This window comes from Pteropus medius, unplaced genomic scaffold, assembly GCF_902729225.1.
Source record: "Pteropus medius unplaced genomic scaffold, Ma_sr-lr_union100, whole genome shotgun sequence".
Classification (NCBI taxonomy): Eukaryota; Metazoa; Chordata; class Mammalia; order Chiroptera; family Pteropodidae; genus Pteropus; species Pteropus medius.
The window spans coordinates 3,430,208-3,445,915 of record NW_024352786.1 but is presented as its reverse complement, the minus strand read 5'-3'; the positions used below and the strand labels follow the sequence as shown (position 1 = coordinate 3,445,915).

The 15,708-nt window shown below is 39.9% G+C and overlaps 1 protein-coding gene, 1 long non-coding RNA gene and 1 pseudogene across 3 annotated transcripts; 2 read left to right on the top strand and 1 right to left on the bottom strand.

Annotated features, from left to right (window-relative positions):
• Window positions 1-6,268: 6,268 nt before the first annotated feature.
• Window positions 6,269-6,387, bottom strand: LOC120591314 (uncharacterized; annotated as a pseudogene).
• Window positions 6,388-9,393: 3,006 nt separating this feature from the next.
• Window positions 9,394-12,237, top strand: LOC120591132 (uncharacterized). 2 transcript variants are annotated; one of them, XR_005649843.1, is made up of 3 exons: window positions 9,394-9,434; window positions 9,554-9,629; window positions 12,121-12,237. It is a non-coding gene; the product is annotated as an uncharacterized LOC120591132 (long non-coding RNA). The 2 variants fall into 2 exon arrangements; XR_005649842.1 differs by having other exon boundaries at window positions 11,668-12,237.
• An 86-nt stretch (window positions 12,238-12,323) lies between these two features.
• CXXC4 (CXXC finger protein 4) lies at window positions 12,324-14,016 on the top strand (the record flags this gene model as incomplete). Its single annotated transcript, XM_039848749.1, is given in 2 exon segments — window positions 12,324-12,758; window positions 12,761-14,016. Coding segments are annotated over 2 exon segments (1,263 nt in total), but the record flags the coding sequence as incomplete, so codon positions are not given.
• Between the last annotated feature and the right edge of the window lie 1,692 nt (window positions 14,017-15,708).

Below are 15,708 nucleotides of genomic sequence, written 5' to 3'. Positions count from 1 at the left end.
ATAGTAGATACTTTAAAGACTAAGTCAATCTCATTTTCTTTGAGAGTGGTTGGTTTAGGTGTGGGCATGAGACCTAATTTTGGCTAACGAGATCTTAGGGAAAGTCAGCTTTAGTGCTTCTAGGAGACTTTATCACTCTAAATATATAGACACAAAAAAGACAGTCCATTTCTTTCTGCAATTTTTTTTTTTTTTTAAAGCCTGGATATGATGACTGGATCTGCTGCAGCAGTAATTGTGAGGGAAACCTGCCTAAGGGAAGAGCCAAGATGATGGAGATGACTGAGTGAAGAGATGGGAGAAACCTGCACCACCCATGACGTGCTGAAGCCACAGACTGTTCCTTGCCTGGAGCTAGCCTTAGCTGGGACCTCATCATTTAAGCCAGTTTGAGTAATTTTTTCTTACATGTCATCAGTAGAAATTTGACAACCTTCCTTCTCTCTATGGTTGAAAAATAAAGTTATGTTATGTTTTGTATAGGAAAGGATACACATACCTGGATTTCTTTTGCAGGTAGATTAGTGGTCAGGTAAATACCTGGAGGTTAGGTTTCATTGGACATTGTTTAAATTTTGTACTCTTGAAATTTGGTAATGAAAGGTATAAATCAATTAGTATTGCCATTGGATAGCAGACTTGTTTCTTTGTCATTAATATAAGGTAGCTGAAATTACAGGAATTGAATAGATTTAAAAATAGAAACATTCAAAAGGAAAAGGTATCAAATCATCATGAATTTTAAGAGTCAAGTTACAAATAGGTGAAAACAACCGCTCTTTCAAACAGGGCTACCATTACAAAATATTAGGAGTTAACAGAACGAGAGAGAGTAGGATGGGAACAGTGGCTCCTTCTTTCAAACAGTAGTTAATCTTAAAGAAAGAAATATAACATTATTATGACTCTTAGTCATTTTGTTAATTTTCAGTTAAATATAGCCCATATTTCAGCTGCAATGAGTTACAATTAAAATTTTCCTATTATTTACATCCTATTTGAAAATAGTTCAAATCGGAATGTGTTTTAGGTAAAAATGGGTATACAAAAAAAGGGGGGATAAAAGGTAAAGATAAAATTGAACATGATTTTAAGCTTAATCTAGACATAGTCTTATGAGATATAATTTCAACGATGAGATGCTAATTTTTTAAATATTAATTAAGGTGGCTGCGACATTCACTGCTCTAATTAATTGACATATTTGAGATACTGACCAGGCCATTTCTGCTCCCTAGAATGCCTTTGTACAAATTAGACCCACTAGGACATGGCTTGGCAAGGAAAGCAGTGGGCTGGATTGAAGTCCCTACCTGTCCATTTGACCAGGCATTGCTGTGCAGTGAAGAGCCAAGACGAGTACTCGGAAGTCCTGAGTTGCAAATTCCAATGTTCAGGTGGAAAAGTGTAAGATAATAAGGAGTGCTAAGAATGCTGGCAAACTACACAACAGCATAGAAAAGAGTCCATCTCCAGTCATAGCTCCAGATACTACTTCCAGGAGAGAATGTAGACTCATCGTTTTTCGATCTCCCAAATTTTAAAAGAGGCTGGAAGTCTAATTCGATTTATTTAACACCAAACACATGGCCCAAATTCAAATTGTGAGCCGACAGTTTTTGTTGACTCTGACTTAAGGAAAGTGCATAGCTACAGCTTCTTACTGGGATGCTAAGGTTAATCCTGATCTTGGGTTCAGGAATGTTTCAGCTCCTGGGGGTTGGCATGATGGAGAGAAGTGGGGCAGAGGCCCTGTTTTTCATCCAAGGTAACTCTCAAGTAGGGAAGTCCACAGATGTAGATATGGAGGGGAGCAGAAAAAAAGTAATAAGGGCGATATTAATTCTGAAGAAGAAAGAAAAAGGAGTATATAAAATTAAGTACTATGAGGGGAGGAAGAAGTTGTGATTTTCAGGTAGTTTGCCTTTTATAGTACTGTTCTACTAAATAACTCCAACTCTTTGCTAACATTAATTAAACCTCACAAACCCTGTGAGATAGGTAATTATTATAATTAAACCGATATTCTGGATCAGTAAAATAAGACTTAGAATGCCCAAGGTCACAGTGAGATTGTGTGGCCCAGTTTAGCAGACAAACTACATATATTTTTATAACATATTACTCCCCTAAAAAGGTCTTTCCTAGCTCTTTCAATCTCTTTCTTTCTCTTTCTCTCTCTCTCTCTCTCAGATGTAATGATAGGATAAATAAACTTGATCATTGAGAAGTTAAACTACAAAGTTAATTAGGGAAGCTAAAAGACAAAAATACCTAATGAACAATCCATATCCATAAACATAATATGCAAATTCCATTTCAATTAATTGCATTTATTTAAAATATTTTCATTTAAATTGCTGGTTTAGCTAAATGCATCAGTAAATCAAGGAATCAATGCACGTAAAGCATTCACCATACTACACAACAGCATAGAAAAGACTGTCATTAGTTTGGAAAGAGAACACAACAGATAGACAGAAGGAACTCTTCTTGTTGCTATAACTACGGCATAACAAAGGTCAGCACTGGGGGGGAAAAAAAAACCTTCCTGGATTGAACGTTAACAACTCAGAGATATTATCCTCAATTCTGCTTCTCGACAAAGAAAAATAATAATCCTTCATTTTAAAAAGAGTTAATTGAAGCTAAACTAAACATTAGAAACACACATTTTAAAATATCAAGCATAAAAAATGATTTTGATTTAAAATATCATATTGAGAGTAACATCAGGAACCTGTGCTTTTGTAAAAGTGAATATCCAGATTACATTGGAAGTCAAATCTCAAGTTCAGAAGAACGATCACAAACATTTAATAAAAAGTTTATTGTATTTAAAAATAAAGAATTCAAAAATGGTGATTTTAATTAACATTATTTAATAGAAAATAATTTAAATTTAATTTTAAAGTTTTACAGAACTTAAAATGTATGACTTTTATAAGCCTAGATTTATACCTTTAAAAAGTAAATTTTAGAAAAAAATTCATTATTAATATTCTTGGAGATTTGTTATTTGTTTGTTTTGAATAATTGGGCAAGTTCTGTCGGGCGATTTGAAGATCCAGAAGCTTGTTTACAAAATGTCCAGTTTCTGCTTATAAATTCATTTTAAACAAACCTCTACCTCTTTCCTCTGAGCTAAAGAGAACATTAGTTACCTGAGTTATTGGTTTTGAGGTGTGACTGAGCTTAAGGAGAGGGCTTGAGAAAGGGGACTCTCTTGCTTTCCAGTGTTCAGTAAATCCAGTCAGATAAGACTTGTGTGCCGAAGAGAAAGGCTGAAAGGAGAAGGGACCGATCCTGCCACATTCTGGACTGCTGTCTAGGAAACATGGACGGCCGACACCGAGTGCTTGTTGACAGAGCTGTACAAAGTGTTTTCTGGTCAGTTCATAAATGCCAATTTTCAAAAGATTTCCAAACTTCACATTACTTTATCATTACTTATCTATCTTAAAGGACACTTTTAAGAAAGCACACAGGTATCTCCATGCCTAAGGCAAATTTTCCTGGGAGAAAGGCGAGTGAAGAGGACCTTGATATTGTCAGGCAGAGAAAAAAGGAGACCCCAAAGAGCAACTTGGAGTTTAAATTGCAAATTTGTGTTTAGACTTGTTAGTGTCTGGAAGCTACTTATCATGACTTGGTGTTTTATATTAAAATTGACCCATTATTTTCTCTATGAGTAAATACTTTGAAATGTATTTGAAATAACATTTACGCTGAAATGTTATTGCTTGGGTTTTCTAATAATCCAATAAACAAAACATACCAAATATATATGCAATGTACAAGGAAGCCTATAGGTCATCAAAACCAAGCCAAGTTCGGGAGTCCATGGAAGGAGTGTTCTGGAGACTTTTCTTTCTAGTCTATTGTTACTTCACTTGTATGGGTTTCTGTGTTTGGGGATAACTCCTACTACACTGCAACAGAGATGCAATTTTATAGAAATGAGAATTTATATAACAAGAAGGAATGCCATGAAGAAATAAGAACGGGCCTAGACTAAATTCGGTCTTGTGAAGAAGAATTCTAAAATTAATGTCCAGGATAGTATTTAGTACATATCTGTCTGGTGTACAACCTGTATGTAAAAATAGATGAATATGTGTACTTGATGAACATAGTTAATTTGAATATGGTGCTAATGAGGCCCAGGTAATGGGCTTAACCCTGTGAACCCATTATTTTCATTGCCCTCAATAGTCACAGATTTTACCCTTACTGGTGGCCAGCCATTCTATAAATGTATCCTGTTAGTCGTTTGAAAGAGAAGGCAAAAGAATATAGATAGCTTAAGACAAATTTATTATTGCTGAAAAACAGTTCTAAGCACATGACCTGATGTTGGCAGGTTAAGAGTGCCAGCTTGGAATATGAAGGTCAGCATTGTGATAATGATGTATCGATATTTAATTAAAGTGAAAGAAAATAACAGGTGTGCTGAATATTGATTTTAAGAACTAATTTCATCAAATTCAACTTGTTAAGTCACCAAGAAAACTCTGAAAGTGTCCTTAAAATGTTCACTTAAAGGATTTAAAAATATTTCTTTATAATATAATAATTAATTACAAGCAAAAAGTCTCATGTAAATACCAATACCTTCATCTTAGCTTATATTATTATTAATTAAAAATTTTTCTTCATCTGGTCATAGGAAGGTGATTGGCATCTTCTAGAAGAAGGGGTTCTGCTGAAGTAGAGAATTCTTTCAAGGTATAATAGGAGATGAGATTCGAAAAATAGGTCCAATTGGAGAAGGGCTTTGCATGCCATTTTAGGAATTTTGCATTTTTATACTACAGACAATGGGGAACTTACTTCCACATTTTACATATGCTACTTTCCTTTAATATGCGCAGCATACAATGTTGGGAACCTGTCATGTGCAGGAAAATAAAAATCCCAGGTAACTACAGTCAAAGGAGTGTTAAAGAAAGTATTCCTTATTTGTTTTAGTGGCATAGTGCATAAAGGGTGTAATTTTGTTATTACTTACAGTGTGAATTACTATTGAAAGAAGCAGGCCTCAGACTATAAACACAAATTGGGAAGGTGGCTTCTAGGATGTTAGGTGAGACAGCTCCGCACACCTTTCCTAACCTGGGGTGTGTGTGTGTGTGTGTGTGTGTGTGACTAATAGGCAACACCTTATTGGTGGGGAGTTAAAGGTTACTTCTGGGTTTTGAAAACATCAGCAGACAAGCTGCTAATGCTTAAGATTTATCTCTAAGTCAGTTTATTTTAGATATTTGGTATTTTCTCTGCTTGTGTTACTTCTTTATTTTTTAGTAAATTCTTGTTCGAATAGTCTAACCCTGGCTTGGCTGTCCTACTGGTATTTAAGAAAGCATAATTTGTTCATAGTTGCCAAATTTTCCCCAAAGTCATTAAGACTGCTTTTAGTGGCACTCTCTAAGGGTGGTAATCAGCAAAAATGCTCCCAGGGGAAAAGGAATCTCAAGGTTGTTTGGGGCTGTGTGGTCTGCCTAACCACTCAGTAGGTTATTTTCCTTCTAGCATTACTTTGTGGGGGAATATGCCTGTCAGTTGTCCACCAAAATTGTTTCTCTACTCCACAGTAATAGAGTGACATCTAGGAAGTGTCTGCCCAGCAATCTTTGCAGCTAGTTGTGGCATATGACTAGTTTTTGACAATGCATGTGAGCTGTAGCGCTACGGGTCACTTCAAGACCGAGGTCTTTAAGAAGGGATCATGCCTTCTTCATGCCCTTCTGCTCACTCAATGTAGTTGATAAGCAGTCCCTTGGGGGTAGCGAAGTCCCAAGACGGAAGGAAACTAGATCCCAAATTGCTCAGAGAAGACAGTCATCTTTTGATCTGAAATTCCCACCCTGAATTGTTACATGAACAAAAAAAAGTACTTCTATAGTTTTAGCACTGATACATTTTGGAGTCTATTTGTTACAATGGATAAACCACCTTTTTACAGATTCCAGGATAATGATGATAGTCATCATGATCATGATGGAAAGCAGAAGTGTTTTAAAGACAGCACAACACAACATTTCTGCAGAGCAGGGGACACTTTTTCGGGTGATACTCCAGTTGGGTTTTTTTATTCCACCATGAAGATAGTGATGAAGCCCCAGGACTCCTACTTCAGATTACAAAATATATAAATCAGAGGAGAGGCACAAACCACTTCCAGGCATTGGAAGCTACAGTAGGCATTTTGCAGAGGGAACAGACCTTAAGTTTTAAGTATTTTGTAGATTTTTGGATTTTTTTTTAAAGCCTAAAGCACCTGGTATTCCTAGGTGGTCTCCCATCTAAGTACTATCCAGGCCCAACCCTGCTTAGCTTCCGGGAACAGACAAGATTGGGCGTGTTCAGGGTGGCGTGGCCATAGATGAACTGTGGATTCTGAAAGAGAGTTAATAGAGGACTAAGTGTCCTCAGCAATTGTTATGAAAATGCTGACACATCATCCTGGGGAAGACAACACGGGACATAGAGTACTGTGAGAGTAGTGGCAGATAAGCAAGTGGCAAAACTAATATTAAAAATAATAAAGGATATGAGGTAGACTAGAAACGCAATGTTTCCTTTTATTACATTGGCTAAAGATCTAATCAATTCCCTAGTGGATAGGCAATGGATGCTATAGCAAGCTAGGAAGTATGTTGTTTACAATATGTTCCGCACGTTTGATTAAGGTCATATTAATGAGGGTTCTAAAATCACAATTAAAGGTAAGGTTCTAGTTTGCAAAGAGGGTTTATTGATTAATTAATTATTGATAGACTAGGGTAAAGGGTATAAGCATAAGGCTTTGGAGATAGACAAAATTGGTACACATTTCAGTCCTGTTACATACTAACCTTGTGACCCAATCTAGGTTATCTAATTTCTTTGGGTCTCAATATCCTCAATTTGCCATAGAAATACTTAATTTCTATGGGCCTATTATTTCCAATGAAAATAATAACTATCTTATAGAGTTATTGCAAAGACAGAATAAATTATCTGCAGATTACTTAGTATGTGTCCGACACAGATGGGTCACTAATAGTAGCTCTAATTATTACTTATTAAGACGAAATGTTCTATAGTTTTTCCTTTATAAGCTAGAAAATAAAATTCTTTGGAATTAAGATCCTATTCTCTCTCATTGTTTAAGGTTCATTTTGAAAGTGAGCTTGAAGCATTCTGAAAAGGAAAGCAAATTTAGCATGAGAGAGCTTGTCTTTGTTTGATTTAAAAAATTGTTTATAAATTCCAAAACTTCTATCATTGGACTGATATTTTAAATATTTTGAAAATACGTTTAAGTATCATCTTTCCAGTGTGTTTTCAAAACTCATTACAAATTGCCTACATTTTGCTGATAAGTTTCCTTTGATGCTCAGGTAAAAAAGAAAATCAAATGAAATATTTCTTTCCTTGTTTTTACAAGGTATTAACAAAAGTATAAAAATATCATTATCAATGAACTTCAGTAATTATTAACCACCAGTTATTTTGCCTATAAATGGTCAATAACCAGTTAGATTTTATAACATTCTATGTTTAAAAAATGACAACACATGGATATTAATCAATAAGTCACAAAATAATCTGTCCTCTTTATAGTTGTCCACTCTTGAAACAGCAACTTCATTGATGTACACCACAGTTCTGAACATCTTATCAATAATCAATCCTCCATAGTTGGCAGAAGCTTGATATGGTTAAGGTCAATCTTTTGAAAATTCAAATACGAAATTGTTTAAAATGTCTTTTCAGCATTTTGTTATAAAAGAAACAACTCATTATGATAATTTCTTCCTTCACTGAAACTATACTATTGCATTATTCTAGAATATAATTTTAATTTTAATACAAAACCTTGCTTTATGACACCAATTTAAATAATTCGATTTTTTTTTTCTTTCCTACTTCTGGTGTTAATCATTTGCCACTATAATTTTTTCTCAAAATTATCATAAAAGATTCATATTTTTATATCTTATTCCATAAGTATTTCTACTAGAGCATACTTCATTTCACTAGTGGAATAGAATGTATCCAGGAATATCTCATTTTCTTTAAGTCGGCAGTGAAGAAGTTAATTCACAGCTGTATTTATGAATGAGTTTTATTTATATTTGACCTTCGATAAAAAGATTTTTCTTTCAATTATCGAACTATTTTTTTCAAGGGTCAAGAAGTCATACTAGTATATTAGATCAATGTAGCTATAAAAGTAGTTTTTGTTTAAAGTTTGGAATTAAGAATGGGGCAAGTTAAAAATCAAATTTAATCCTTGGAACTACCACATGGAATAGTAAAAGAGGTTGGGAGGAAGGGGGTGTTATAGAAAGAGAGAAGGGGAGGTTATTGAAAGTGAGAGCGCGAGAGAGCGAGAGAAGGAGGGAGGGAAGGAAGGAAATGGAGGGAGAAAGAGTAGCGAAGGACAGAGGGAGAAGACACTGGGGCGGGGTGGGAGAGACATTGAGATTGATTTTGAGATCGGTCAAGCATCACATCACCACTCATTTTTATTTTATTTTATTTTTACATTCTGGCATAATATCGTTCAAACGATTTGGACAACGAGAACGCCGATCAGTTTTCACTTACTTTAAAGACCTTAATAATACTAATTTTTTCAAGTCTTTCTGGGCGCACCAAAATTATTTAAAAGCCATGCGGTAGGGTGCGAAGTAAGAGCATTCTTCAAACACACACGACCTTTTCTGTTTTGCACTGCTCGTTTCAACCCAGCCAGAAAACCCAGACAAGTTTATTTACACACAAAGTCGCACACGCACGCACACACACACTCCACACGCAGCGAGAGAGTGGCGGAAACGCCCTCTTTCCATTCCTTCCAAACAATTATCTCTGAGAGCGAAAGAAAATAATCAACAGCCCTGTGTGCTGGCTGGCGGCTGAGCCCGGGCGCCGGCGCGGAGGGAGGGCAAGCGGCGGGCGAGCCGGGAAACGTGGCTCCGCCGCGGTGGAGAGGATTTGTGAAGGGAGCGCGGGCCCGCGTGCGCCTCTTGTACCCCGTGTAATTTGCAGCCAATCATCAGTAGGTGTCCGCGTCCCTGCGTCCTCCTCACCTCGGCGCCGATCGCCCCCGCCCCCGCCCCCGCCTCCTCCTCGCCGGGCGCTCGCGCTCCCCTCCCCAGCAACCACACACACGCACACACACGCACACACACACACAAACAGAGAGAGAGGGGGGGGCAGGGTGAGAGAGAGAGGAGAGAGAGAGAGAGGAGGACTCCCCGGCTCCCTCCCTCCCTCGCACACAGCGACTGGAGACGGACGGAGAGCAACGCGCTGGGAGAGGAGAGACCACCGAGAACAGCCCCGCGCTCACACATACACTCACATCCTCTTTCCTCCTCTTTCCTCTCCCCATCTCCTCCTCCTTCTCTCTGCAACAAGAAAAAAAAAGCCATTTACAGGTATTTTTTTTTTTGATCCGCATATTTATTTATTCCCCCCACAACAGTTTGTTTACAAGTATTAAAGTTGTAATTGGGAGCTGCCAAGACACATCTGGATTTGTGTTTCTTTGTGTTAGGGGGTGATGTGCAACTAATTAAAGGCAGACTGGCAGCGTCTGCAAATTCTAAGGCTCCCCAAATAAAAAGAGACTGGTAAGTGATTGTTCTTTCTCTTTCTCTGGCTTTTTTCTCTTAAATGTTTGCTGTCCGTTGGGATTGTAAAAGTAGATTATTAATGCTGGACTCCAGCAATAAAAGGCGTTGCTGTATTAATTTATTAATTAATCTGCACCCGCCCCTCCTCCTGAATGTTAAATATGACCTTTGATCTCTATGTCTCTGGTAGACCAGACATATAATATTAGACGTGTACAGTCACATTGTTTAAAGGCAAACCAGGATCATGAAGTGTGGATGTCTAATATAGCTTTGAGATAGGACTATAGTTATTTGTGTGTGTTTTATTTTGCTTTTTAGAGAAAATCCAAACAATAGCTGTGGTTTAGGTACCTTTTTCATGCTCCAGAGATGCATTGATTAAACAATAATGACCCGGATCCTGGGCACAATCATTTTCTACAGTTTCTGGTGGCATTAAACCTTGAGGGAGGAAGGGGGAGGTGATAGCAATAAGAAAAGCAAGGGAAGCTTCTGTTTGGAAACACCACTCTAATACTGTGAAAAAGGGACATTAAATTATTTCTTTATTTGGAACAAGGTCAAAAGACTAAAATGTTAATTTTTTCCCTCCACTCAATGTGTTAATATCTAGTGCATGGTTGGCATAACTAGTTTTTACTGAGTAGCAGTTATTATGGTCTTGCAGTTTTAATGTGATTCGCAGAAACTGAAGCTATATGCATATTCTTGCTGTGTCTTCCCCCACCCCTTTCCAAGCATCAAGAATATTTAGCCAGGAGCATTTTGGGGGCACCCTTTGTATTGCCATCAGAGCTCTGAAGGGAGCAGTTTTTCCTAATGCGAAACCACAGAGGTGGTTCCTGAGTGATTAGGGACTTGCTGTGATTGAAAGATGCCTGCTAGCTTCTAATCCAGCCTGGGGTGAGGTTCCTTATCTTGATTTACTTTGCCTAATAGGGATTTGTTTACATAAACCCCTCTTTTTAGGGCACCTCATCAGCAGGTCTTGAAGTTTTTGCACTTGGAGTTTGGGCACAAATGGTTCATTAATCTAATTATAAGCATAATTACTATAATTGATATCCATTTTGAACTGAATATTTGAGACTGTAACTACTGGGCCCCATTTAGAATTCCCTGAACTCTACATTCTAGACCAATATGAGGGGCTTCAAAAGATGTCACAGAAAGATATTCTGGCCTAAAAAAAATGTGGAAACAAAGAAACTGTTTTTTTTTTAGGTTAATATACACTTTATGTCTCTGATTTTCTTCTTAAAAGGCTGTGATGTACCTCTCCCTCTGTAATAAACAACTAAAATACCTCTTCCTAAAGCATAATAATGGCTTGTAAGCAAAGAGATGAATGCAAATACCCAGTTAACATTAAACTTTCCTCTTAAAGGGAGCAAAAGAAAAATATCAGTTTAACGGTTATTTCTGCAGGTAAACAACACCTTAAGGGACACCCCCATCCCGCACACTCACACACACCCACACACACACACACACACACTGTCGCACGTAAAACCAGTGCCAGTGTGAGATCCTTAAAAAAAAAAAAAGATCCCATGCTTTCTTCTTGTCTTGGGAAGAGACAGGAATCTCCACTGGGAATTATTTGGAATATTCTTACAGAGGCTGCAAGCACTCGGTTTAAAACCTATAACATTATTTGTATTATTTAGAAAAAAAAATTTTTTTATATCTAGTCCATCTTTTCTTTCTTTCTTTTAACAAGTAGAACACCACCCTTTTACCCCCACCAAGCCCCACCACCAAATGGCTTGTACAATTGAGACCTGTCCTTGGTCCATTGAATTAAGACCCTAACAGAGCCAGCTGTGCTGGGATTCAAACTAATGACCGCAGACACAGAAGGACACTGTGGCAGCTGGTAGTTCTTTTTTCCCTGCCTCTTTAGTTCAGATTGTATGTGGGCAGTCTCTTAGCTCTCAGTTGTATTGTGTTTGCTTACAGTTTATACTCGGCTGTATTGTAGACTTTCTCCGTACTTCATTTGCTAATTTCCTGTTCATTTTCCTCATAGGGCCATTGCTGTTTTCTACTTTACAGCATTTGCATGCCCAGGCAGCACTTGTTCACACATTTCATAATGTTTAAATGCCCTCTGCTTATAGGTAGTATCACCCTCCCACCCCTGATTTGCATGTCTTTAGCACTCCAATTGCCCTTTTCCCTCGGCATTTGTCAACCCCCGTCTTTCCTCTTTCCCTGGGTATCCTGGCTATTAATATATTTTCTCAGGAGGGTTATAAGAATAGGGGGGAGGAGCTGTGGTGTGCTATCGGGAGGATGGGAGCGGGGTTGGGAAGGTTGCGGGCGCCGGGTGGGGGTGGGGGTCAGAGCTTGATGATTGTTATGCAAACGACCTAAGAATGTGGGAGCTTTCAGTGACTGCAGTGGGTAGTGAGGGAGGCTGTTTATTTATTTTTAATCTTTTCCTTCGTGCAGCTCGTTGGAATGACTTTCTTTATTTTAGTTGTAACAGTTGGAGGATAATGCAAAGGAAGACGCTGCTTGGGAATTCACCGTCTGTGGAAATGCGCCCCAGAGAGGAATAAAGCAGTCCTCACCTTGCTCTCCCCGCCCCGACCCACCTCCCGCCTCGTCCCCCACCCCAACTCCACCATCTTCCCCCTTCCTTCCTGCTTCCCCCTTTCCCTCTCCCAGGTGTCCCGGACCAGGCGGTCCCCACTTCCACCACCTGCCTTCTTCCCCACACCTGTGAACACCTACAATGTCTGCGTGGAGCCCGGGCCGAGCCCGGAGGCCCCGGGCTTGCCCAAGGAAAGCCACCTGCCCGAGGGGGCGCTGAACAGCCTTGTGGATTACAACTCGGAGATGGAGCGCTACCGCTCCTTTGCCACCTCTTTCTACAAGACCAACGGGGGCGCCTTCCCGCAGGCGGCCAAGATCGCGCGCATCACCACCCCCATCTTCCCCAGCAGCGCCGCCGCCGCCGCGGCCGCCGCGCGCATCGGCATGTCCCCCTGGAACTGCGACAACGCGGCCACCGCCGCCGCCGCCACCGCCATGCTCTGGGGCAGCGGCGGGGGCGGCGGCGGCGGAGGCGGGGGAGGCGGCGGCGGCGGCGGCGGCGGCGGCGGCGGTGGGGGGCAGGGGGGGGGGGCAACGGGAAATCCTCCTCCGCCGCCGCCTCCGCCTCCTCCTCGGCGATCCTCCCCGCCGGCGGCGGCGGTGGCGGCGGTGGCGGCGGCGGCGGTGGCGGCGGCGGCGGCGGTGGCGGCGGCGGCGGCGGCGGCGGCGGCGGCAGGACCAGCATGCACCACCGGAACGACTCCCAGCGGCTGGGGAAGGCTGGCTGCGCGCCAGAGCCGTCGCTGCAAATGGCAAATACTAATTTCCTCTCCACCTTATCCCCTGAACACTGCAGACCTTTGGCGGGGGAATGCATGAACAAGCTCAAATGCGGCGCTGCTGAAGCAGAGATAATGAATCTCCCCGAGCGCGTGGGGACTTTTTCCGCTATCCCGGCTTTAGGGGGCATCTCATTACCTCCAGGGGTCATCGTCATGACAGCCCTTCACTCCCCCGCAGCAGCCTCAGCAGCCGTCACAGACAGTGCGTTTCAAATTGCCAATCTGGCAGACTGCCCGCAGAATCACTCCTCCTCCTCCTCGTCCTCCTCAGGGGGAGCTGGCGGAGCCAACCCGGCCAAGAAGAAGAGGAAAAGGTGTGGGGTCTGCGTGCCCTGCAAGAGGCTCATCAACTGTGGCGTCTGCAGCAGTTGCAGGAACCGCAAAACGGGACACCAGATCTGCAAATTTAGAAAATGTGAAGAGCTAAAGAAAAAACCTGGCACTTCGCTAGAGGTCAGAGGAGATGATTTCTTGTTTCCCAGTCTCCCTCCCCTCCCTTCTCACTCCCCTCTCCTCTTCCCTTCAGGGCTTCCTGTCTGGCTTCAAGATTCAGTGCCCCTTTCCTGAAGCTTCATTTGGGTTGTAAGGCACCGTTGCAGGTGGTGTGTCGAGAGCATGGCCTCTGCACCACCCTCCCCAGCCGCACTTCCTGGGTTCCGCCCTCCACATGCGGAGGGCGCTCCTCCTTTTTATCTCTGTGGGAAAACTAATGTAATTGGTTTGAAAAATCAGAAGTTTCACATTTAATATGGTCAAAAATTTCCCTTAGTGGTTTCAGATGCCTCCTCTCTCGTATTATTTTTAAAAGCATCTCTGCCCAAAGAATTGGACACATCACATTCTGTATATACATTTATTGGTCAAGAGAGACTTACCAGTGGCCCAATTATAACAGTGAGGACTCAGTTTGTGGCACAAGCCTGTGTTCCCATTAAAACACACACACACACACACACACACACACACACACACACACACACACACACGAATCATTGAAGCTGAAATATCATTAGGTTGAAAATCAGTGATGCCCCTTCTAGAATGGTCTTCTCTTTAAAACAAAATGGCTTTTGTTTCCCATTTGATTTTCTGCATATCTCTTTTTTTTTTTTTTGAGAAAGTAAAAACAATATAGAAAGCCAAACACCAACTGAAATTTTTAAGAAGATGTTGACTTAGAATGAAGGGATACAATTAGTTCATTTAGGTCAGGTAATGGTAATTTTATTTAAACACTATTTTTACATAGTTTCAGAAACATGATTTCTAAAACTCAGTTACCAAAAAAAAAAAAAATGTGCTTTAGACTCTGTATTTAATAAAGTAACCATTTTGTGGTTACAAAATTGTTCTATACACCAAGCACAGTTTTGGTTGATACCCTATTTGGTCAATAATAGTTTCTTTTTCCTATATGTTCTTAAAACAATCTAGAGATTCTCATTAAAGTAATTGTTAAATTAGATTTTTAATTTTCTTCAATACAGAGATCGATGTATTCAGTGGAAATTTCACATGGTAACCTGGTCAAAACAAAAAAGGAGAAAATGGAAAATCACAGGTGTTTATGGTGGTATTTTGAGCAAAGAAATATGGACGAGTGATCATATTTAGCACCTTGATAAAATTTACAGAGTAGATGGCCAGATGTTCATATGTACTTGAGAACATTGGTGCTGGTGGTGGTGGATTAGGCATTTGGGAGTATTCTTTGGGCTGGATTGTAGGGTGAGAGTGTCTCTCACAAGTTATCAGAGGGGCACCTGCACATTCTATAAAAATATGTGAGCTCTGCTTAAAGGAGTTTTCTCCATGAAGGACTGGTCTTTCAAAGAATGAAAGAGAAGAGTTAAAGATCTTTGTTGCAGGTGTGAACACAAATAAGATACAGATGTTTTGTTAATATAAATTAAAACAGCACTTTGGTATCTAAAATATCAGTATATATTAATAGCATTATCTATTGTGATCAATTTCATCCAAATATTTCATTTATTCCCCATTATAAAAGAGCTCATCTCTTTGTCAAAAGTTTGACTTTACTCCGGGGGATGAGGGGTTACTATATTTCCTTTGGCAACTCTATTTAAGCAAAGATAATAGCAATTATAAATGCAAGTCCATGTATTTTCTTAAGTTGCAAAAATTCTTATATTTTGAAGTCTCTTTTCTGGATTAATTTATTGTAACTTCTCTGGTTCTCTAAGGCCCATAGGAAATTAAAATTCAGTTTATACTGAAATTTCCTATTAATACCCAGTTGATAAGGACTACGTGGCTTTTATTTTTCCTCTCGAACTGTATTATCTAGAGTTATAGATTTGGTGTTACTGGTAGGCCTTGTCTTTAGCTAGACCCATAGCACTACCTGCATCCTAATTTAGGGTGTGTAGTAGATAGGACCATGGAATTATTCTGATTTACATAGTAAATGACCACTCTAAAGGCGCTTAATGTACCAATAGGTATTCTGCACAAGTTTCTGTGATGATTTATCAGTCTAAGCAAATTTCACGAATTTCCTTTTTTCTTCCTTTTGATAGTTTCCCCACAAACTTGTGATGTTTACATTCTTTAGGCATTTTGGTCACATCTGATTCCATGTATTGCTTTTTTTTTTTTTCTTTTTAAAATCCATGTACACAATAGTTCTGAGGCTCTTCAGAAGGTGGGGTGTGAATTGTAGA